General features: G+C 30.4%; 1 protein-coding gene, 2 long non-coding RNA genes and 1 pseudogene across 3 annotated transcripts in view; 1 reads left to right on the top strand and 3 right to left on the bottom strand.

The window, feature by feature from the left end:
- LOC125821370 (uncharacterized) overlaps window positions 1-1,404 on the bottom strand; it is a 15,945-nt gene extending 14,541 nt beyond the window's left edge. Inside the window, exons 1-4 of the long non-coding RNA XR_007442589.1 lie at window positions 1,354-1,404; window positions 1,177-1,278; window positions 978-1,074; window positions 503-648 (exon numbers count right to left, since the gene is read on the bottom strand). This is a non-coding gene — a long non-coding RNA (uncharacterized LOC125821370). The remainder of the gene's footprint in view (window positions 1-502; window positions 649-977; window positions 1,075-1,176; window positions 1,279-1,353) is intronic.
- Window positions 1,405-2,379: 975 nt separating this feature from the next.
- Window positions 2,380-4,116, bottom strand: LOC125821368 (uncharacterized). Its single transcript, XM_049500785.1, has 5 exons — window positions 4,082-4,116; window positions 3,258-3,333; window positions 2,950-3,143; window positions 2,691-2,742; window positions 2,380-2,589 (listed from the first exon to the last, which is right to left on the bottom strand). Exons 1-5 carry the CDS (start codon window positions 4,114-4,116, stop codon window positions 2,380-2,382), a joined length of 567 nt encoding a protein of 188 aa, XP_049356742.1.
- Window positions 4,117-4,359: 243 nt separating this feature from the next.
- Window positions 4,360-4,822, bottom strand: LOC125821373 (uncharacterized). The gene is made up of 3 exons (XR_007442591.1): window positions 4,784-4,822; window positions 4,589-4,658; window positions 4,360-4,493 (listed from the first exon to the last, which is right to left on the bottom strand). It is a non-coding gene; the product is annotated as an uncharacterized LOC125821373 (long non-coding RNA).
- Window positions 4,823-22,853: 18,031 nt separating this feature from the next.
- On the top strand, window positions 22,854-23,571 carry LOC125821371 (auxin-induced in root cultures protein 12-like; annotated as a pseudogene).
- The last annotated feature ends 2,270 nt before the right edge of the window (window positions 23,572-25,841 follow it).

Here is a 25,841-nt window from a genome sequence, read left to right as displayed (position 1 = left end):
TGAAACGGAAGACCCCAGGCCTCATTAACAAATACACAAAAAGAAGTATATTTAAAATGCTCCTAATTTTTTCTTAGTTGAAGTTCCTATATTCTCTTAGTTGAAAACAGAATACAATACACCTAACCTTAGGAACTGCGTCAGCAGCAACCAACTTCCCAACAGCAATGATTACCAATTTGCATAGGTGAGGGGTAGTTTTGGCCCTTTTCTGTTGAAACAGTTAAACTTAGCCATAGGGCTTTAATGGCAATCTAACAAGAAAGTATAGATCAGGACTACATGGCATCTCAATTCTAATTCAAATTTCTTTAATAAATAAAAGTGCTATGATACGAAGCATGATACTAAAAATTAATTGTTCTAGATGCAGGCTTTTTTTGAAACTGGTTTAAATATAATACTGTTAAGAGCCATACAATATTCCTCCATACAACAGTAAGATGTGAGCTAGAACTGCCACGAATTGAAAGAAAACAATGAATGGGAGAGCAAAAACCACCTGGAATATGTAGTTGGCGTTAACAAAGTTTCCAGAACTTTTGAAGAATGGATTCATCTGGAGAGTACCCCAAAGCTTCTAGCTCTGTGGATGCAAGGGTTGCTTTCCTGAAACAGCCACCATTGTTCTGAAAAAACAACACAAACCTAGACCAAGAAAAAAAACAACAAACTCAATTAACCAAAAGAGAAAATAGAAGGCACTGACAGGAGATAGGTGGAACATAGATGTTTGGAAAAATGGATACCCTACATGCAAGTTGACTTGCACGAAGACCTTCCAGAGATTTATTAGTCAGGAAGGACTTAAGTATTTCAAATAAGGACTGTGCCATAGTTTATGATAAGAGTGTAGGCATCAGTAAACATGCAGACGCATGTTAAGAAGAAGAAATGCAATAACCTAAACAAGTAAATTAAAGCAGTTGTGGTGGCAAGACTACGAAAAAGAATTATTCAAACTACAATATACCCACCTCGTCATCAATACTTCTGAAGTTTTTGAGAGTCTCTGCAAGATCTTTATGCAAACTTTCAATGGAAATTTGCCTTGACAATTGAAGTTCATACAACCTGTTCAAGTCAACAAGCAGTGAGTATTCATCATCACCATCACCATCCTGCAACGACAACAATTGCACATTTGACCAAGCTGCATCAATAGAACACAGTCACCTTCAATTTGTTAAGGGCACATACAGCAACTTCTATTATAGCAGATTTAAGTTTGATAATGAGCTCATCTTCAATCCCCTTTGATTTGTTAAGGACGAAGTCCTGTAACTCCCCACGACTCTCAGTAGCACAGAAGTTCAATGCTTTTACACAAGATTCTACGAGCTTCCTTCTCACCATTCTGAAAAAATGCCTCTTTCACCAGAAGGACAGAAGATTTAAAATCCTGGAAAAGCAAAAGAAAACAGATTTTAGTTACCAGTTCAAAAAAATTTATTTCATATTGGCAATCCCCTATACAGTTCATAATCGTAATAAGTTCCACAAATGCACCTGAAGGAAGACTTGGCAGACATCTGTGGGAGCATTTAATGAAATTCTCCATCTTAAATACTACACTTCTCCATACTGCACTAATGCCTATTTCTGGAACAATGATACGTTGACAATGAGCTCATCTTCAATCCCCTTCAATTTGTTGAGGGTGTAGTCCTGTAACTCCCAACAAATCTCAGTAGCCCAGAAGTTCAAAGCTTTTATACAAGATCTCAGAGCTTCCCTCTCACCATGCTTAAAAAATGCCTCGTTCATCAGAAAGACAGCAAATTTAAAAATCTGGAAAAGCAAAAGAAAACAGCTTTGAGTTACCAGTTCAAAAAAAATAATTACTTCATATTAGCAATCCCATATATAGTTCATGATAGTAATAGGTTTCACAAATGCACTTAATCTTGTCTTTTAAGAGAATAGAGCTCTAGGTTCATATGAACAATGAGTTCAAGAAGATAGGGAATTTTTGCTTTGTCAGACATAAATTTGCGCATAAGCTGTGGATAATTCCTCATCATAGCAATGGTTATATCACGCATAGAACTTTCAAACACGTCCTGGCGATTACAGCATAAGCATTCAAAGAATTCAGTATCCCGGAGTAGTATGGTGGAACAACACCAACATAATTTGTCATTGACAAAGAACACTTAAGAAGGAACCTTACCAAATTACCTCAAACATCATGTTCAATAGTCCAGCCATTGCAGCTTTCGGATCCTTCTCATAGTGTTCCACCCAATGCTTGGTCTTTTCTCAAACAATAGCGACTAGCTAGAAGCTCCTTTTCTAGGACAGTAAGTTTAGTCCTCCATGGTGATGATGCAACGAAGACCTTCCCCCTTCAACATTAATTCAAAAGCCTTGTAGATTTCAGAATATGGGAAGTGTATGAGTGATGAATTTCTCCAATTCAAATTCCTTATTCATGTATTTCTCAACAACAGAAGGAATATCCGAACGAGGTTTGTAGTTTCCAAAGAAGGTTCCTTTGAGAGTCCTTTCATGTAGAAAGTTCATAGGGTGTGTCTTGAACACAGCTTCCTTATGGGGTATACCAATAAGAACAGCCACTCCCCACCCCTGAAAATTAATTACGACAATGTTCATTAAGATTATTGTATAAATAAGAATATACAACTAAGGAACTATCTTTTTACACCAATAATAAAAAGATACAATACAATTCCATCCAACTTTATGGATGGAATTGGACAAAAGTAAGTTGCTATCTCACTAGACAAAAGAACAATATTTACTTTCTAAAAGATAAAGAGAGACCCAAAAGCTATAGTCAAAATATAAAACCAAGAGAAAAGATAGTCAACAATTACATACATAAAATCAGTCAGAGCAAAGTAAAGGTGAACAGATGGCCAGAACACGCACACTGGCAAATGCAAAGATCAGCTCATAATCATGGAACTTCGAAATCAAACTTACCAGTCATCCACTTCAAGAAATCCCATAAGCAAGCCCAGGGGTTGACTATTTTCTAGCTCCGAGGAGCGCTCAGCAACTGCATCTGTTTCCATGTCAAATGCAGCATACAGATCCACCGTCACATCTCCTTGCTTCTCTTCATCCATGAGATCCTTCCCAGTAGCAGCAACAATTATTCTACCTATTTTGTTAGCCTACATGAATCCAAGAGGAAAGCTAAAATAACCCACTAACCAAACAAGCACGCAAAATTTCAAGCTAAAATACCCACATTGAACAGAAGTATTCACACTAGAAAATGTTGGAACCTCATCAAGTCTTTTAGCTAAAAATGCATTGTAATGGTCAAAAGCAGCATCCTCCTTGGGAAGTAAATGTGCATAACTGAAACAAAAACCAGGTCGCCAGTAGCAATAAGTTGAATTAAATCCAATAGTCCAGGTTACCTACCAAGAGCCAACTAGAAAGCCCAATTAGGCTTTGGGCCTTTCACAACTCAAATTAATCAGTAGATGCTTTTGCTTTTGCTCAGAATAAGCAACTTCTTATATCAATAAACAAGAGTATGTAAAGATCCTACTTATTATCCCAAAAGGAGAAGACACACATAAATAGCATATTGTTTCCCTGTATTCATTTTATCAAGCTTACAAGTCTCTGCCTTTTGTTGCCTCCCTAGTGCCCTTTGACACCAATCTCAGGGAAACATCCTATTTTATTATTATATTAAATGATCTTTTAGATGATAACATTCATATCATCCTTTTACAAGCAGTATGTTGTACATAAAAGAAGCCACGAAAAAACTACACGAGATAATCTTAACTCCTTAAAAATACTTTGGTCCAACGAATAACAGTGCCTTTAATTATCTATTTTGTTTTACTATCATAATTCACATTAGTCGCCAGCATCATCAGAAGGCATCGGTATCCTATACTCTTAGTTATGTCAATGTGCAAGAGATAATAACCAAAATCACCAAGTCAAACTCTTAATTTTTTGATAAAATACACAACTTTTTCTACATTCTTTTTGACAAGGTAAATTTCTCGATTTGTGCATGTCATCCAAATTATATTTACACATAAAGAAGGTGTCCGATAAAATACACAGTTAAATTACCATCTACAGCTTGTGAAATAGATAATAAATAACAAAACCCATTTCTGCAAGAGCAACATAAAGAGAAAAAAAACCACTCAAGCACGAAGAAAGACATAATACTTGCTAGCAAGAAAGGTGGATGTTCATGCACCTTTTATGCACAACAGTTATTCAGAGCTTATTTAAAGCCTAATGTTCACTACAAAAGTTAAGTATCCTTTTTGGCACTCAAATCTTTAAAGAAATTGTAAAGCGGAGGAGGAAAAGGTGGGTTGAGGTAACCAAGTATACAGATATACTCACATGCTATCAACATAAATGAAGTCTCTTTTCACCAGCAAGGCCGTCAGCTGATAAAGTTCACTTGGAACAGGATCATTTACTTCCAGGCGTTGGTAGTATTGAAACTTAAACCCCAGAATCTGGGAGGCATGGGACTGCAAATAATGGAGAGAAAATGGAAAACAAATGCACTTTCAAGACTGGGAGAGCTCCACAAAACAAGAAAACAATAAGGCAACCACAATTATACCTTGGGAAATATGGGAATCAAGTCCAAAAATATACTATTTACCAGGCTGACGTTCAAAACACTCCAAAACCTGTATAATCACAGGCCAAAGATAGAACTGAACACTGACCTTTCAAAGGTTTAAAAGGAATGGAAGTCAAAAAATGGATTAAACAGAGTAGAAATGTACGATATCATTATGGATAAAGAACGTACAATATCAAAGACTCGGTTTGGATCCAAATCAAAGTGCCCTATCAACAACTGCATATGGTCCAAGAATTAGAAATACATAAAAATAAGATTTCAGCTACCAAAGTGCTGAGTTGAAAATAAACCTTGATTATGCCAACTGTAGCAGCTGAAGCATTATGGTTAGAACCCTCTGGAATTTGACAAAGGAGAGTGACCTACAATTACAGTCAATGGAAGGTCAAAATAAAGGAGAAAACAGAAGTTGAGCTACAAAGAAGTGGAGACGAGGAAAACATCACCAAAAGCAAGCATGAACTTCTAAAATTTGCCTAATCTAAAGAACAAACACATAGAGAACTTTGCTTTGTACAAAGCAAGAAAGGAATGGGATAATCCTTTTGCTTGGAAGGAGAAGTGTGAGTTCGGTCTTTCTTCCCTTACTTTAATCCATTGACTAAAGAAAGGGAAAGGATGATGAAAGTTCGCAACCAGTTTTCAATGGACAGGCAGAAGTCCTCCAGTCACCTCCCACACTTACGTGTCATTTAGTTGCACTTAATGGGGTCTGAATCTGAATGCTTCAGATCTCGGTCCATTAAGTGCATTTGTTTTTTGCATTTTAAAATCTCTTAATGAGGGAGGCAAGACTGAAATGATTCGGACATGCGAAGACAAGATTGCGCATATGCCCCATAGAGGAGGTGTGAGAGGTTGTCTATGGGGGTCTAAGGAGAAGTAGAGGTATGCCGAAGAAGTATCAGGCAGAGGTGAGTATACAGGACATGGAACACATACAGCTTACCGAGAACATGATCCTAAATAGGAAAATATGGAGGCCGAGGATTACAGTAGAAGGTTAGAAGGTAGTTGAGCATTGTCTAGTTTCCCTCATCACTATTATTAATATTACGCTCCTATCTTGTTCTTCGATTTTATTGTTGCATGTTTGCTTTGCTTCGGTTATCGTACTATATGTTGTTACATTGTTCTTTTCTCCATTATTTTCGATCTCACTGTTTTACTATTGTATTTCTTTTTCATACTAACTTTTATATAAAGTCATATTCTTTAATTGAGCTGAAGATCCATCGGAAACCTCTCTAGCTTCAAAAGGTAGGGGTAAGGTGCGCCTACACACTACCCTCCTCAGACACCACTTGTGGGATTACACTAGGTATGTTGTTGTTGTTTAATGGGTCTGAACGGACCTGAATAAATCACATTTCAGACATATTTAGAAACGCTACTTTTATTTCCTGAAAAGTTCACGCTTCTCTTTTTCTCTTCAACAGAAAATTTCATACCTCTTTTATATTCAAGAATGGTAACAGTATATTTAAAAACACTAAGGAAGTGTTATACCATATTTACAGCAACAGAATAGATCAAAAGTGATCTATCTACAGACTACCTAACATATCTAACAGAGAATCTGTATTCTCTACATGGTTTAATTTACACCAAATATAAGACAAAATGATACAATTCATCTTAACTTTTTGCATAGAATTGCATGTCTAAAAAAATTCTGAGTTCCTCTCAGACCACCATATGCAAGCAGGGACCACTCCACCACTGTTTCTGTCTCACTATGTTCCCCTTGTTGTTCCAGGTTCTAGCAGATCAGCAGAATTAACAGACATAGTCCATCTACACCCCACCAAGTTTAGGAACATAGCCACAATTGCAAGTGAAAGACAATATAAACAGATGGCCATTGGATTTTAAAGCTTTTCCACATAAAACACACCTTGAACACAATTGAAAGCCCTCTGTTCTTGAGTTTTCTTGAGTTAGGCAAGCTTCTCTAGCAACCAGATAGGAACTTTAGCCTTCCAAATACACTTCCATGGCCAATTTACAATGGATTGGCCTGCCTGTGAAGGTTAAGATGCTCTGATTTAACAGTACAAATCCCATTCTTGTTTTTGTTCCAATAAAGAGTATTCTTCCTCCTTTTTGAAGCTTCTAAGCTAAATTAAAAATCATTAATTCTCCCCAGATCCCAATCATTTAAACCTCTCCTGAAGATGATATTCCATCCATTCAATCCCCAAGCACTATCCAGTTTGATGTAGGAAGTGATGCTATAGAAAAAGAACTCAGGAAACATGTCTTTTAGTGTACCATGACCTACCCATTTATCATGCCAAAATGAAGTCCTTCTCCCATTACCCACCCTTGTACTAGTATTCATCTTAAAAGAATCGCATAGTTGCCTGCTAGCTTTCCAGACCCTGTCCCATGAGGGTTGTTGATTGGACTTGTACATCACTGATCTGTGTGGTTCTATTTTTCACCAATGACTAAACTCCACAAGGCATCAAGGTCAGAATTGTACCTCCACAACCACTTCATGAGTAAGCTTTGATTATGTGCTTCTAAGTTCCTACGGTCCATCCCCCTTCCTTTTTGCTGGTAATGAGAGATTCCCAATTAACCAAGTGCATGTCCCTATCTTCCTCACTCACGAAAGCTCTCTCTTTAAAATTGAAAGACAAAAGTAAGAACTCCAGTTAAATAGCCATCACCCATTTTTCTCTTTTTTTCATTGCTAATTTATTTTGGATTTCACATACTGCTTCCTTTCACTTTTACTTATATACAATACTAGAAATAGATAACTTTTACTTGTCCAATTTGGAATGCGAAGAGATGATTTGTCATTTTAGACCTATTTTACCATTTATTAAGTACTAATCATTTCATTTCCCAACATGTAGCTGACTTATAATAATTAGGGGTGATATAGCAAAATTTCCATTTTATTGAATTTAAAAGAACAATACATAATACAGGATAGTATACAAAGAGAAAAACATAATTTCCACCCGTGCTTTCAACAATAATTGAGGAAGTCAAGCCTAAAATTTATATATAAATCTCAAACTGCAATAATAAAAACTACAGAACATTAGTCCAACTAGAAGACCACAACTTCCATTCCTCCTTTCAACATAATAAAATTTCAGAATGACACGCAAACTAGAAGACCATAATCTCCACTGTGCTTTCACCAATAATCTAGAAACAAAGCCTAAATATCTGTAGATTCTCAAATCCAAATTAAAACATCAAAACGACTGTAACAAAACCTACAAAACAGCAGACAAAATTATAATACCAATTAAACACTGATGAGCATTTCTAGCAGAAGTGCCTCCTAAAGCCTTACTCGGACGATTCTTCTCTCTCTTCCTCATTCACAGTGTTGTGTAATTGCCCTTCGTTAACCCTAGTTTGAGTTCTCATTCGTTTTGGTACACGATTAACTCAATAATTACGTCTCAACTATTAACTTAATCAGTTGAATACGTTGAAATAAAAAACCAAACTCACCATACAACACATTCGCTGTTTCCAACACTCCTCCGAGAATTGCTGTTGCTGTAAGCCCTAGAAACCGAAGCAAAAAAAGCGTGAATTATACAGAAGAACGAGACGGTGAGAAAATGCAGAGAATCGCTGTTTCCGACTCACCATACAACGATTGCTGTTTGCGACACCACTGGTTCATCCTCCGTGAATTGATGTTGCTGTAAGCCCTAGAAACCGAAGCAAAGATCAGAAAATTTCCGAAACCCACCAAGAGAGAAACCCTACATAAAAAACCAAACTCACCATAGGACGATTCGTTGTTTCGGACACCCACTGGTTCCTCCACAATAGCACCAGAGTTTTCAGAATCCTCGAACGATTCTTCTCTCTCTTCCTCATTCACAGTGCTGAGTAATTGCTCTTCTTTAACCCTAGTTTTGAGTTCTTGTTCGTTTCTGTACACGATTAACCCAATAATTGGGTCTCAACTATTGACTTAATCAGTTGAATACGTTGAAATAAAAAACCAAACTCACCATACAACACATTCGCTGTTTCCAACACTCCTCCGAGAATTGCTGTTGCTGTAAGCCCTAGAAAACCGAAGCAAAAAAGCATGAATTATACAGAAGAACGAGACGGTGAGAAAATCCAGAGAATCGCTGTTTCCGACTCACCATAAGTATAAAAGGTTTTTAAAATCTATAAATTAATTGACAGGTAAAAATTACATGAAGGGGAGAGAAATTGAAGGATGGGTTACGTGTGTGAGATAATAAGTAAATTAATTTTATTGGAATGAAGTTTTTAAAATATTTGATATTTAAATATTATTTTTATAGCTATATCAACTATACTTTTAGTTTTATAATATATTATGTTGAAAACTTTCTAAGGATAATATTAATTTTATGATTATTTTACATGGATTAAACATCAAATACTTTAAATATTTTTACGTGTTTGTCCTTTATTATTTATAAAGTTTGAACTAAATTATTATTTTTTGTTTAACCAATTTACTAATTCAACACTCCACATGAAATATTTAATATCAGGTGAATAAATGATATATTGATAGATTTAACTAATCTTTTATTCAAAATCAAAAGATTCAAAATATTCTTTACTATTTTAAATTTGCGTAAATTATAGTAGAAAATGATTTAAAGATAAAAATAATCTTAATTAATACAATCGCTATATTAGGTTTACTCAAACTGTCTATTAGATATTTTAAAATTTGATTTGAACTATATCATGAAAATATGAATATTTATGAAAAGGGTGTCACGTTGATTTGAACTTTATCTGGTGAAGCATATTATGTGTAACTATAGTTATCATGAAATCAAATATTTTAAATTTTAAATTAAAAATTATGTCATATATGTTAAAATCGTAATTTTGAACTTGAATTAATGTTATTATATAACGTTGTGAACAGTCTTAAATTTATTAAATGGCTTATAATTGTGATATTGTTCAGCATAGAATTTAACGTGTCACTAACCAAAACGAGAACCTCCTAGGTGGGCGAACCAACAAATCCAACCCAACTTATATTAATTGTTCAAATTACGAAATACTAACCATAATGCGGAAGCTTAGATCTTATTTATATAATAAGAAATACAAATCCACTAGCGTCTATTAAATATCGTTTCTCAAAACCTGAAAGTCATCACATCGAGGACATCTAATCTCCAATTACTAAGTCTAACAGTATCAAAGACAACAGGATGAATAAATAAAATAGTTTATGTCCAAAAACTAAGGACACCATGCCATGGCTGAGAGAATCCAACACGAGCTAGAATGAATAGCTCACCCTGGAACCTGAGGTGGTGGAAACTGGCTAGAGTTGAGGGCAAGTTGAAGTCGTTGGTACACTCGTTGCACTCCACAAAAGTAAAACAAAGAAAAACACAAGTAGGGCTCAGTAGAGGGCAACATGTACTGAGTAGATACCATCGGCTGACTCAAAATAGTAACTAATATGCATAAAGTAATAATATAAAATCAACTATATCACTTAGCAGGTGATAAGAAACAAACAATATGAACAAGTGACAACTAAAGCAATTATGTAATCAATCACAGTAGCAAGCACACACATAAGGACCCATGCCTCCACACCACGCTCATTTGGGAAATGGGTTCTTTGAGATTGAGTACATTTAGTTAATTCAATATGTTTTCCTCTTTAATGTTGCCGTGTCGGAACGTCCCGATCCAATGATACCGTGTCTAAACGTGACATTCGATCTAATAATATCGTGTCGGAACGTGACACCCGATCCAATAATACCATTTCAGAACGTGACACCCGATCCAATAATATTGTTAATTTATCATTTATTATCACTACTTTTCACTTCATTAACAATGTTTATCAAGCTTTCTTTATTCAAGGCATCACTTCAATAGAGAAGGTTCAAGATTATAATATTCATGGTTTTAAGATTTCAGACCAATCACAAACAACATATAGATTATCCAAACCACATAACCACATAGAAAAATTCGCAATATCACTCAATGACTATCAATCACTATTAAGAGTCTATCTATCACATAGAATAAACCATAACCTACCTTTACAGAAGAACCGAAGTCAAGCAAGTTAATTCTCCAATGTTTTCCCTTTCCTCAATGTCTCAGCACGTTTCCAATCTATCAAGTATGCATAATTCATAAGTTAATGAGTCCATAGACACCAATCACACCATATTACTATACTTCTAGCCTAGGTCTCAAAAATTACCCAAAAATCATAGAGCACGAATCTAAATCAAGTTTCTAAATTTCAAGCCTAAGATTAAGTCTCACTTCCTCCATTTACCATAACCTTAATGAATTCATATAATACAATACACCTAATATTTAATTACTTGTCTCAATATATCGAAACCTAATTTATAATACAACACAACCGTACATATATATATGGAATATAGTCAAAATTTTATAAATATAACTTAGATGAAAATTGAAGAAATATATATCTTCATCATCACCTAATTATTAATTAATTAAACAATTACCACTAATTTAGTCAAATACCTACGAACCCACCTGGCAGCCATAGTTTCTTTCAATTTGCTTCCACATGACCATTCTATATACTTCATATCTTCCACTACTAATACACCATAAAATAATACTAAAAAAAATTGTTGCCCTCCCCAAAAATCCAAAAACCAAATCGTTATTCACTGACATTTTAACTCAACTTTCAATTTATACAAATACATCACTTGTAATCATTAATTCAGTTATAACCTTTATCATTAATAAATTTCCAACCAACACGCTATACCCTTCCAATTATATATTTAATAATAACTAGTATACTATAACCACATCAGGATACATGCTGATCAATGCAATTGATACAAAAATAATTTTAAAGGGAAGAGCATACAAACCTTACAAATGAAAAATTAATTATTTAATACCTACCACCAACTATATAACCCTAGTTAAAAAAATAGTTCCAAAGTTACCATTTAAAATTTATGGTAATACAAATTTATCGTAGTTAAATATTTTAAATTTCAAACTAAAATTATATCACATATGTTAAAATCTTAATTTTGAACATGAATTAATGTTGTTATATAATGTTGTGAATAGTCTTAAATTTGTTGAATGACTTATAATTGTGATATTGTTCAACATAGAATTTAACGCTTCCTAAATATATTTATTTATCCTAAATTCATAAGTTTAAATTTTAGTTCTCATAAAATTATTTTTCAGTTTTGAAATTTGATTGTCCTTTTAACAATTTTCTTTAGAAATGAAAAGGTACTGAGAGGTTTTAAAACTGTTTTTTTTAGATTGTGATTGTCAATAATAATTTATTTAGATTAAGGATAAAACTAAAAAATAAAGTTATCTAGTTGGATATATAATCTCTTTTTTTTGCACATTCAATTTAAATACTATTTTATTTTATTTTTAAATGAAAACTTTTACATTTTTTTAGAAATTGAAGTCAGGGTAATGGAAAGTTTTAAATATGCGTGTATATATATTTGATTGTCATAAAAATTACTCTATTCCAGAAAAGAAATTAAAAATGGATTTAACTAATTGGATATTTTTTTTCACATTAAGTCAAAATACAAATTTAAAAATTTCTAAAAAAAATAATTATATAATGCCTTTGGCAACGACTTAGCGAATAAAAAAGTTCTAATTTTCTATAATTCTTATCTACAATAACCAAATTCTTGGCATATTGAAAATATATAAATAATATAAATCACTATTGCTATTAGGACTTTTTCCAAACAGTTTTTGCATTATATACATTCCCTTGAGTTATTTTTATGTATTTGTCCTTTAATATATGTATCATAAGTGTTAAGAGAAAAAATCCACTAAAATTATTATATCATTTGCTTGACCATATTTGTTTTATTATTTTATTAAATCATTTGATTTACGAACATTTATTAGTTGTTAGAAACTAGTACAAAACATAAAAAACTTACAATAAAGATATTAATGTTTTTTATTTAATTTATTAAATAAAAATAAATGTGAAAAGTGTAAATTCTCATAAAATAATGATTTTGACTCAACTTAGCTAACTCAACAAAACATGGAATCATGTCATTAATTTCAAGTCATAACATCTTCTCAACATTTATACAACTTGAGATGTAGATATAAAACTATATAGTATTAGAGACTTAAAGATCTCATAAAATTTCAAAAATCAAGTTCTAATTAGAGTTATCGAATTTTTATTTGCATAATGATATACTTACAAAAATAGACATAATTCTCCATTGAGTGTATATATGAGATCGTTTCTTCGCTGACTTAGTAGATTATTCAATAGATCTACCAAATAGAAGTAGCATCCACCGAAATATATCTATATTTATCCTTTCATAATCACTATACATACTTGTTCCAACTTGACATCGATAACATACAAATTACTACCTAAATCACTTGCATGCAATCACCATTATCTATGTATTACTCATCACTTCAAATGATGAAGATTAATTATCATAAACCAATGAAATATAAAAAATAATCATAAGAATAAAAAAAAGACACGAAAAGAAAAAAATGTTACCATGTTTAAGTGGTTGAATAAATATAAGAGAATAGAAATTCTGAAATTAGTAGATTTTTAAGAAGATGTAAGTGATGGAGTTAATATTATCTATGCATCGTGCGGGTGCTTATACTAGTAATTATAATAATATTCTATATATACGATAAATGAAAATAGTTTGCAATGTGGTTAAGTGGTAGCTATTGAAAAGTCACATGACAATTTTTAAGTTAATAAATATTATAACAAAAAATTTAGGTAAATAATTAAAAGTAATAGAATTAGAAAATACATGAATAATAATTAAATGGAAACAAGATAAAATCTTATATCAAAACGATTTTTGGTATCACCGGAAGGATCGAAACCACATTCGTAGACCGACAATTTTTCTATTAGACTTTTTAAAAAAAAACTCATTATCTTTAAAATAAAAACCCACATATAGAAGAGATCTAAATTAACTTTTTTTGTTTCATAAACTTATCATTTTCACAAGTTATAAAATAAATTTTGCATACATTTAATGTAATATCAAACTAAAATAAAAATATAATAATAATAATAGACTAATAGTAATATATATATATCAATATTCTTTTTTATTACATAGGAGAGTGTTCGTCAACGTGCATGCTTCAGCGTGTTTAGGAAAAAAATATTTAAAAATTATTTCTTTTGTCTTACTTTAATTTAATTAGTGCATAATATTTTTGGGATCCGCTTTAGCTATGACTTTTAGTAAACATGTTTCGGAAAAAAAAATTAAAAATTATTTATTTTGTTCTAAGTTAATTTTAATTATTGTATAATATTTTTGAAATTATGGGATCCTTTTTTAGCTATGATTTTTAGTTTTATATTCATATTCTTTAGTTATAGCTTTATTATTTTTAATGTCGGTTATATTTGTTTATATCTTATAATTACTTTGAGTAAAAAATCAACGATCGATGACTAAAAATACTTTAATTATGAGCATCTTAATAAACCTTTTCACATACAAACAAAAAGTAATTAAAAATTTAAAAAATCTAAAAATCATATTAAATTTTAATTAACCTTTCTAAATTCTATCTATATCACATTAATTAAAAATAAAAATAATTAGATATTGGGCTCGTGCTAGCATGGACACCTGTGTTATATCATAAATGAAAGTAGTTTGCAATGTGGTGAAGCCAAGTGACAGCATAATGAAAAACCACATGAAAAATATATTTGTAACGACCTATTTCCGTCATTATAGAGAAGCCCGGGGAAAAAAATTTGAGCCAAAAAACTTTTTCGTAGTAACTTAGATTTCTCAACCTAGTCCATATTTGGACGAAATCAGAGTCATCAAAGTCTAGGGAAATCTGCTAGCAATTGGGGTGATTTAATTATGATTTTGGTCACATGAGTAGATAAATAAGTCGTTAAGGAACTCGTATGACTTTACGGAATTGAATTCGGGCGAGTAGAACTCTCAGAATTGATCTTAGCTGAACGAGTAGTTTCTGAGTGTCGTTGGTTGAAGGTGTGTTACGAAAATGAGGACTTGGAATTATTAAAATAGCTCACTGGTTCCGTGCAAGCTGCTGGGGCGGGATTTTTGCCTCCAGGGTGGGGCTGCTGTAGCGGGTCCAATGCGACTTAACTCGGAAATAAACCCCAAAACATCTTTATTCTGCACTTTTCGACTTTGAGCGTAAGGAGACGAACCCCAAGTGATTCTTGATAGTTTTCCACCATTTTTAAGGCTAAAGGTAAGGTTTTAACTCCCCAAACCCGTTTTTCGATTTGTAGAACGTAATCTAATGGGTAATTATCGAGGGGAAGAGTTTTGATCTGAGAGTTATGGTGGGAAAAGCCCTAATTGGGATAATGAGATCATGGGTATGATCTAGGGTTTATAGAATTGTTAGTAATTCGGGTAATTAGTGATGATTTATTGATTCCCGTGTCATATTGATTGTTTGTAGACCAAGAACAAGCGGAACAAATCTGAAAAGGGAAAAATCAAGTTTCATAGGGTTTCAAGCTTGTTTCAAGGTATGTGATGGTTGTGATTCTATAATTGTGTGATGTATGTTTGTTCTTGCTTCATTATGATACGTGTATGTTGTGAATGTTGCATTATTGATCACATTAATTGTAAATGAGGATATATGAATGATGAATTCCATGAATCATGACTTGATTGTATGATTATGAGAATGTACTTTGTGATTGTGGCTTGTTGAATGGATCGGGTGTTGTGTTCTGACACACTAACTTTGATCGGTTGCCACGTTTCGGCATATAATTCGTAAACGTCCGAAAAATATAAAAATCAAGAACAGGACATAAAAAACACCTCCAAAAAATCTCAAATTGCACCAGACACCTTAGAATATCGATACGAATAAAATATTAAAATTTCACATTTTTCCTGACTGCTCAAAAAAATATCAATATTTTTAAGTCGTAAATGTCTAAAAAATATATAAATAAAAAAAATTACATAAAAACACCTCAAAAAATTCTCAAATCGCATCAGTCTCCTCAGAATATTGATACAAATAGAATATCAAAATAATAGATTTTTTCGTGACTTCCCAAAAAGTATCAATTATTTTAATTTGTAAACATTTGAAAAATATAAAAATCGAGAAAAAGATATAAAAACACCTAAAAAAATCCCGAATCGCACCAGTCAACTTAGAATATTTATATGAATAAAATATCAAAATATTATATTTTTGCGTGACTTCCCAAAAAATATCAAAAAATTTAATTCGTAAACGTCTGAAAAATATAAAAATCAAGAAAAACACCGAAAAACAAATAAAAAAATTCTCGAATCACACCAGTCACCTTAGAATATCGATACAAATAAAATATAAAAATTTCAGATTTTTTCGTGACTGCCAGAGAAGATATCAAAAAATTTAATCTATAAACGTCCGAAAAATTTAAAAATCAAGAAAAGTACATAAAAACACCTCAAAAAATTCCCGAATCGCACCAGTCACCTTAGAATATTGATATGAATAAAATATCAAAATTTTACATTTTTTCGTGAATGCCTTCAAAATATCAAAAAATTTAATTCGTCAACGTCCGAAAAAATGAAAAAATCTAGAAAGAGAAATATAAACACCTCAAAAAATTCATGAATAGCACAAGTCATCTTAGAATATCGATACAAATAAAATATCAAAATTTCACATTTTTTCGTTACTACTTGAAAAATATCAAAAATATTTATTCATAAACTTCAAAAAAATATAAAAATCATGAAAAGTGCATAAAAATACTTCAAAAAATTCTCATATCGCACCAGTCACTTTAGAATATTGATACAAATAAAATTTTTAAATTTTGTATTTTTTTGTGAATGTCCGAAAAATATCAAAAGTTTTAATTCATAAACTTCCGAAAAAATAAAAAAATCAAGAAAAAGAAATTAAAACACCTCAAAAAATTTCGAATCGTACCAGGGACCTTAGAATATCGATACCAATAAAATATCAAAATTGTACATTTTTTCTTGACAGTACGAAATATATCAAATTTTTTAATTCTTAAATATCCGAAAAATATAAAAATCAAGAAAAAGACATGAAAACACCTCAAAAATTCCTGAATCGCACTAGTTAAATTAGAATATCGATGTGAATAAAATATAAAAACTTCAATTTTTTTTGTGAGTGTCCGAAAAATATCAAGAATTTTAATTCGTAAACGTCCGAAAAATATAAAAATCAAGAAAAGTACATAAAACACCTCCAAAAATTACTAAGTCACACCAATCACCTTAGCATATCGATACTAAGAAAATATAAAAATTTCACATTTTTTCGAGAATGCCCGAAAAGTATCAAAATTTTTAATTCGTAAACGTCCAAAAGTATAAAAATAAAGAAAAAGACATTAAAACACCTCAAAAAATTCTCGAATCGCATCTGTCACATTAGAATATCTATACTAATAAAATATACAAATTTCACATTTTTTAATGACTGCCCCATAAAATATGAAATATTTCAATTTGTAAACTTCCAAAAAATATAAATATCAACAAAAAGACATAAAACACCTCAAAAAATTCCCGAATCACACCAGTAACCTTAGAATAACGATACAAAAAAGATCTATAAGTTTCACATTTGTTCGTGACTACTCAAAAAATATCAAAACATTTCATTCATAAACTTTTGAAAAATATAAAAATCAAGAAAAGTACATAAAATCACCTTAAAAAATTCTTGAATCGCACCTGTCACCTTAGAATATTAATACGAATAAAATATCAACATTTTACATTTTTTCGTTACTGCCAGAAAAATATCAAAAATTTTAATTTGCAAACGTGTGAAAAATATAAAAATCAAGAAAAAGACATGAAAAACACCACAAAAACTTCCTGAATCGCACTAGTCACCTTAGAATATAGATACAAATAGAATATCAAATTTTTACATTTTTTTGTGACTACCCGAAAAATATCCAAAATATTAATTCGTAAACGTCCGAAAAATAGAAAAATCAAGAAAAAAGACATAAAAATACCTCAAAAAATCCCAAATCGTACCAGTAACCTTAAAATATCAATACGAATAAGATTTCAAAATTTTACATTATTTCGTGACTGCCTGAAAAATATAAAAAAAAATTAATTCGAAAACGTCCGAAAAATATAAGTATGAGGAAAAAGACATAAGAACACTTCAAAAATTCCTGAACCGCATCAGTCACCATACAATATCGATACCAATTACATACCAAAATCTTACATTTTTTCTTGACTGCCCGAAAAATATCAAAAATTTAATTCGTAAACGTTCGAAAAATATTAAAATCAAGAAAAAGAAATAAAAATACCTCAACAAATTCCCAAATCGCACCAGTCACCTAAGAATATCGATACAATTAACATATCAAAATTTCATATTTTTCGTGATTACCTGAAAAATATCAAAAATTTAATTCGTAAATGTGCGAAATACTTAAAAACACCTCTAAATATTCTCGAATTGCACCAGTTAACTTAGAATATCAATGTGAATAAAATAACAAAATTTAAAAAAATTCGTGATTGCCCGAATAATATCAAAATTTTTAATTCGTAAACGTTAGAAAAATATAAAAAGCAAGATAAAGACATAAAAACACCTCAAAAAAATTCTCAAATTGCACAAGTCACCTTTTAATTTCAATACGAATAAAATATCAAATATTTTACATTTTTTCATGACTTCTCAAAAAATATCAAAAAGCTTAAATCGTAAACATTTGAAAAATATAAAAATCAAGAAAAATACTTAAAAACACCTCAAAAAATTCTTGAATCACACCAATCAGCTTAGAATATTGATACGAATAAAATATGAAAATGTTACATTTATTCGTGACTGCCCGAAATATATCATTTTTTTAATTTCTAAACGTCCGAAAAATATAAAAAGCAAGAAAAGACATAAAAACACACCAAAAAATTCTCAAATCGCACCAGTAACCTTAGAATATCGGTACAAATAGAATATCAAAATTTTAATTTTTTTCCTGATTGCCCGAAATATATTAGAAATATTAATTCATAAATGCCAAAAAAAAAATAGAAATCAAGAAACAGACATAAAACACCTCAAAAATTCTCAAATTACACCAATCACCTTAGAATATCGATACGAATAAAATGTCAACATTTTACTTTTTTGTGACTACCTGATCAATATCAAAAAATTTAATTCGTAAACGTCCGAAAAATATAAAAATCAAGAAAAAATATAAAAACACCTTAAAAAATTCCCGAATCACACTAGCTACGTTAGAATATCTATATGAATAAAATATCAAAATTAAAAAAAATTTCAAGACTGCCCCAAAAATATTAAAAATTATATTTTGTAAACGTCTGAAAAATATAAAAAACAAGCAAAGTACTTAAAAACACCTAAAAAATTTCCGAATCACACCAGTCACCTTAGAATAACGATACGGATACAATATCAAAATTTTACATTTTTTGTAGCTGCCCAAAAAATCAAAAATATTAATTCGTAAATGTTCGAAAAATATAAAATTAAAAAAGGCATAAAAACACCTCAAAAAATTCCTGAATCGCACCAGTCACCTTTGAATATCGATACGAATAAAATATCAAAATTTAACATCTTTTCATGACTTCCCGAAAAATATTAAATATTTTTAAATCGTAAACATCCAAAAAATATTAAAATCAAGAAAAAGACATAAAAAAACATCTAAAAAATTCCTGAATCGCATCAATAGCCTTAGAATATTGATACGAATAAAGTATCAAAAATTTACATTTTTTCGTGAATGCTCGTAATAATTTAAAAAAATTTAATTTGTAAACGTTCTAAAAATACCAGAAAAGTACATAAAAACACCTCAAAAAATACCTGAATCGCACTAGTCACCTTAATATCGATACGAATAGAATATCAAATTTATTTAATTTTTTCGTCCCTGCCTGAAAAATATCAAAAGTTTTAATTCGTGAGAGTCTGAAAATTATAAAAATCAAGAAAAAGACATAAAAGCATCTCAAAAAATATCTGAATCGCACCAATCACCTTAGAGTATCGATACGAATATAATATCAAAATTTTATATTTTGTCATGACTTCCCGAAAAAGACATAAAAGCACCTCAAAAATTCTCGTTGTGTTTTTATCACGAAAAAATGTAAAACTTTGATAATTTAAATTATAATTGTTTGAAAATTATAAAAATCAAGAAAAAGACATAAAAACACCTCAATAAATTCTTGAATCCAACCAGTCACCATAGAATATCGATACGAATAAAATTTCAAAATTTTACATTTTTTAATGATTTCCCGAAAAATTTAAAAACATTAATTCATAAACTTTTGAAAAATATGAAAATCAAGAAAAAGACATAAACACCTCAAAAAATTCCTGAATTGCACTAGTAACCTTAGAATATTGATACGAATAAAATGTCAAAATTTCACATTTTTTCGTGACTGCTCGAAAAGTATCAAAAATTTTAATTCGTAAATGTTTAAAAAAAATATAAAAATAAATAAATCTTGAATCGCACCAGTCACCTTAGAATATCGATACGAATAAAATATCAAAATTTTACATTTTTTTGCCACTGCCTGAAAATATAAAATATTTAATTCGTAAACGTCTGAAAATATAAAAATAAAGAAAAAGATATGAAAACACCAGAAAAAAATCTCGAATCGCACAAGTCACCTTAGAATATCGATACGAATAAAATATAAAACTTACATTTTTTCGTGACCGCCCGAAAAATATCAAAATTTTTAATTCGTAAACGTTCGAAATATATAAGAATCAAGAAAAGTATGACAAAACAACTCAAAAAAACTCATGAATCGCACCAGTCAGCTTAGAATATCTATGCGAATAAAATATGAAAATTTTATTTCGTAAACGTTTGAAAATATAAAAAATGAGAAAAAGACATAAAAACAAATTAAAAAAATCACGAATTGCACCAGTCAGTTTGAAATATCGATACGAATATAATATAAAAAATTTACATTTTTTTCATGACTACCCGATAAATATAAAAAAAATTATTCGTAAACGTTCGAAAAATATTAAAATCCTGAAAAATACATAAAAACAACTTAAAGATTTCCGAATCGCACCAGTCACCTTAGAATATTAATACAAATAAAATATCAAAATTCCACCTGTTTTATGACTTCTCAAAAAATATATAAAAAAATAATTCATAAACATCCGAAAATATAACGATCAAGAAAAGTACATAAAAACATCTGAAAAAATTCTTGAATTGCACCAGTCACCTTAGAATATCGATACAAATAACATATCAAAACTTTACATTTTCGTAAACGAACAAAAATATAAAAAAAAACACCTCAAAAAATTCCAAAATCGCACCAGTCACCTTAAAATATCGATACGAATAAAATTTCAAAATTTTACATTTTATCGTGAGTGCCCGAAAAATTTCAAAAAATTTAGTTCGTAAACTCCCAAATAATATAAAAATCAAGAAAAAAGACATTAAACACCTCAAAATAAAATCCCGAATCGCATCAATAACTTTTGAATATTGATGCAATAAAATATTAAAATTTTACATTTTTTCGTGACTGGTCGAAATATTATCAAAAATTTTAATTCATAAACGTCCGAAAAATACCAGAAAAACCAAAAACGTACATAGAAACAACTCAAAAAATTCCTAAATCGCACCAGTCAACTTTCAATATCGATATGAACAGAATATCGATTTTTTTTGCATTTTTTCCTCACTATCAGAAAAATATCAAATTTTTTTAATTCGTAAATGTCCAAAAATTATAAAAATCAATAAAAAGACAGAAAAGCATCTCAAAAAATTCCCGAATCCCGCCATTCACCTTAGAATATTGTTACGAATAAATTATCAAAATTTTACATTTTATCGTGAGTGACAAATTTTTTTTCAAAATTTTACATTTTTTTGTGACTTCCCGAAAAATTTCAAAAATTTAATTCTTAAACTTCCAAAAATTATAAAATTAAGAAAAAGACATAAAACACCTCAAAAAATTCCCGAATCGCACAAGTAACCTTAGAATATTGAAATGAATAAATATCAAAATTTCACATTTTTTTCGTGACTGCTCGAAAAATATCAAAATTTTTAATTCGTAAATGTTTGAAAAATATAAAAATCAAGAGAAATACATAAAACACCTCAAAATATTCCTGAGTCGCACCGGTCAATTTAGAATATCGATACTAATAGAATATCAAAATTTTACTGTTTTTCGTCACTGCCTGAAAAATATAAAAAATTTCAATGTAAACGATCAAAAAATACAAAAATCAAGAAAAAAACATGAAAACACCACAAAAAATTCCCGAATCACACTACTCACTTTAGAGTATCGATACAAATAAAATATCAAAATTTTATATTTTTTCGTAACTGCTCGAAAAATATCTAATATTTAAATTCGTAAAAATCTGAAAAAATATAAAAAGGAAGAAAAAGACATAAAAAAAACATCAAAAAATTCCCGAATCACACCAATTGCCTTAGAATATCAATACTAATAAAATATCAACATTTCAGATTTTTTCGTGACTGCCCAATAAATATAAAAAATTTTACGGAAAAGGGCCTAAAATACCCCTCAACTATATGAATTGATACACAATTAACCTTCTTCTACCTTTCGGGCCTAAAATTCCCTTGCCCTCAGCCTTTTGACTCTATTTTGCCTTCATCTTTAACAACCCAAATTCATGAATGACTTGTCACTATTTTAATGGCTACCCTAATAATTAATTTAACTAATTAAAAAACTCATATACCCACCCAAAAAAGCCCCACCTGTGTTAGACAACCCAACTTTCATCCTAACTTTGATCCTCTCCACAAAAAAAAAAAAATAGAAAAAATGTTAGCTTCAGGAGAATAGTTCCTGAAAATGGATGTATTGATAAAAAAGAGGAAAAAAACAGAGGAAGGACGAAAAAGAAAATGCCAAGGTGATGAAAATGGCAACGAAGAAGAAGAAGAGTGACCAAATGCAGGATCAGGATAATGTGAATCATCAAAATTCTGAACAAAATGAAAGTGGAAATCAAGAATCAGGAGGAGATGAAGGCGATGAAGATGGAGAAAATCAAGAAGAGAATGATGACAACGAAAAGAGGAGGAACTGCAAAAATGGCCTCTCTTCTCCATCTTCATTTTATCTTCCTCATCGTATTTCTCCTAATTTCCCCTGCAATATCAAGCAATTGCTCGTCTTCTCAGGCGCCGATCTTCGATAATACTCATTTCGCCGACTGCACCGATCTCCCTTATCAGAAATCTTCTGTTCACTGGACTTACGATTGAACAAATTCGACACTTTCAATTGCTTTCGTTGCTTCTCTGCATTCTTCTAATGGCTGGATTTCATGGGGAATTAACCCAATTCAGTAGTCTGTGATCGGCCTCAATGCCTTATCGCATTCAAGGTTCAAATGGATCCATGATTGTTAATACTTACAATCTTACTTCGTATAAATCGATTACACAAACTGATAAACTTTTGTTTAAAGTTTTGATTTCTAAAGCAGAGTACTCTAATGGCGTCATGCAAATATTGGCCACTTTGGTACTATCGTCAAATATGACCACGGTGAATCAGGTGTGGCAAGTTTGGACCAGCGGTGAAAGACAGTACACCAGTGGAGCATAAGTTTGATCCTGACAATTTGAAATCTACAGGCACATTAAATTTGACTATTTCTTCTGGTGGCATGGAAAAAAGGCCACAACTCCTGTTCCCGCTGGTAGTGGTGGACAGTGATAATAAAACGGGTAGATCTTCAAGAATTAGAGTAATAATACTAGTTTTTATGTCTTCATTATGTTCCTTGGAGTTCTGTTTTTTTAACTTGATCAAATTAACAATGTTCCAATTTGAAATGATTCAATAAATTAGTTTTTATTTTTTAAAAAAAAAGAGAAGGAAGAAGATGACGACAACGAAGAAGAAGAAGAAGAAGAGCATGACGATTGACGACAACAAAGAAGAAAAAGATGACAACGAAGAAGAAGATCAAAGCTGGGTTAAACGATTTGGGTTAAAACGGGTTGGGCTTTTTTATATGGGTATATGGGTTTTTAAATTAGTTAAATTAATTATTAGGGTAGCCAATAAAATAGTGACAAATCATTAATGAATTTGGATTGTTAAAGATGAGGGTAAAATAGACTCAAAAGGTTGACGGCAAGGACATTTTAGGCCCGAAAGATAGAAGAAAGGTAATTTTGTACCAATTCACATAGTTAAGGGGAATTTTAGGCACTTTTTCGAAAATTTTAAAACGTAAACGTCTGAAAAATATAAGAATCAAGAAAATTACATAAAATACCTCAAAAAATTCCTGAATCACACCAGTCACCTTATAATATCGATACAAATAAAATATCAAATTCTTACATTTTTCGTGCTTACCCGAAAAATATCAAAATTATTAATTTGTAAACATCCGAAAAATATAAAATCAAGAAAAAGACATAAAAACACCTCAAAAAATTCCAAAATCGCACCAGTAACCTCAAATATCGATACTAATAGTATTTCAAAATTTTAAATTTTTTCGCGACTGCCCGAAAAATATCAAAAATTTTAATTCGTAAACGTCGCAAAAAAAAAAGAATCAAGAAAAAGACATAAAAATACCTCAAAAATTCCTGAACAACATCAGTCATATGAGAATATCAATACAAAAAAATATCAAAATTTTTGCAGTTTTTTGTTACTGCCAGAAAATATCAAAAAGTTTAATTCGTAAACGTCCGAAAAATATAAAAGTCAAGAAAAAAGACATAAAAACACCTCAACGAATTCTCGAATCACACCAGTCACCTTAGAATATCTATACAATTAAAATAACAAAATTTCACATTTTTTCGTGACTATCCGAAAAATAACAAAAAATTTTAATTTCGTAAACGTCCGAAAAATATATAAAAACACATCAAAATATTCTCGAATTGCACTAGTTACATTAGAATATCGATATGAATAAAATATCAAAATTTCAATTGTTTTCGTGATTTCCCGAAAAATATCAATTTTTTTTCATATACGTCAGAAAATATAAAATCAAGATAAAGAAATAAAAACACTTCAAAATTCACGAAATCGCACCAGTCAACTTAGAATATCGATTCAAATAAAATATCAAATTTTTACTTTTTTCCTGACTGCCCGAAAAATATCAAAAAATTTTAGGTTTGTAAACGTCCAAAAATATAAAGATAAGAAAACAGACATCAAAACACCTAAAAAATTTCCCGAATCGCACCAGTCACCTTAGAATATCGAACGAATAGAATTTCAAAATTTCACATTTTTTCGAGATTGCCTGAAAAATATCAAAAATTTTAATTCGTAAAAGTCCGAAAAATATAAAATAAATAAAAATACATAAAAACACCTCAAAAAATTCTCGAATCGCACCAGTCACCTTATAATATCAATACAAATAAAATATCAAATTTTTACATTTTTCCGTGACTGCCCAAAAAAATATAAAAAAATATTAATTCGTAAATGTACGAAAAATATAAAATCAAGAAAAAGACTTACAAATACGTCAAAAAATTCTCGAATAGCACCAGTCACTTTAAATATCGATACGAATAAGATTTCTAAATTTTACATTTTTTTGTGATTGTCCGAAAAATATAAAAAATTTAATTCGTGTTTTGAAAAATATAAGAATCAAGAAAAAAGACATAAAAATACCTCAAAAACTCCTGAACCGCGCATCAGCACCTTAGAATATCGATAGCAAATATATATCCAAAATTTTACATTTTTTCGTGATTACAAAAATTCAAAATTTTTTTAATTCGTAAACGTCCAAAAAATACATTAAAACACATCAAAATATTCTCGAATTGAACTAGTTACTTTAAATATCGATATGGATAAAATATCTAATTTTCAATTTTTTTCGTGATTGCGAAAAATATCATTTTTTTCTTAAACGTCAAAAAAATATAAAAGGCAAGATAAAGACATAAAAGCAACTCACAAAATTCACGAATCGCACCAGTAACCTTAGAATATCGATATAAATAAAATCAACATTTTACTTTTTTCGTGACTGCATGAAAGATATCAAAAAAATTAATTTGTAAACGTCCGAA

The sequence above is a fragment of the Solanum verrucosum genome, unplaced genomic scaffold (assembly GCF_900185275.1).
Source record: "Solanum verrucosum unplaced genomic scaffold, falcon-dt-bn FXZP01001203.1, whole genome shotgun sequence".
Taxonomy (NCBI): Eukaryota; Viridiplantae; Streptophyta; class Magnoliopsida; order Solanales; family Solanaceae; genus Solanum; species Solanum verrucosum.
This window is presented reverse-complemented; position numbering and strand designations above follow the sequence as displayed.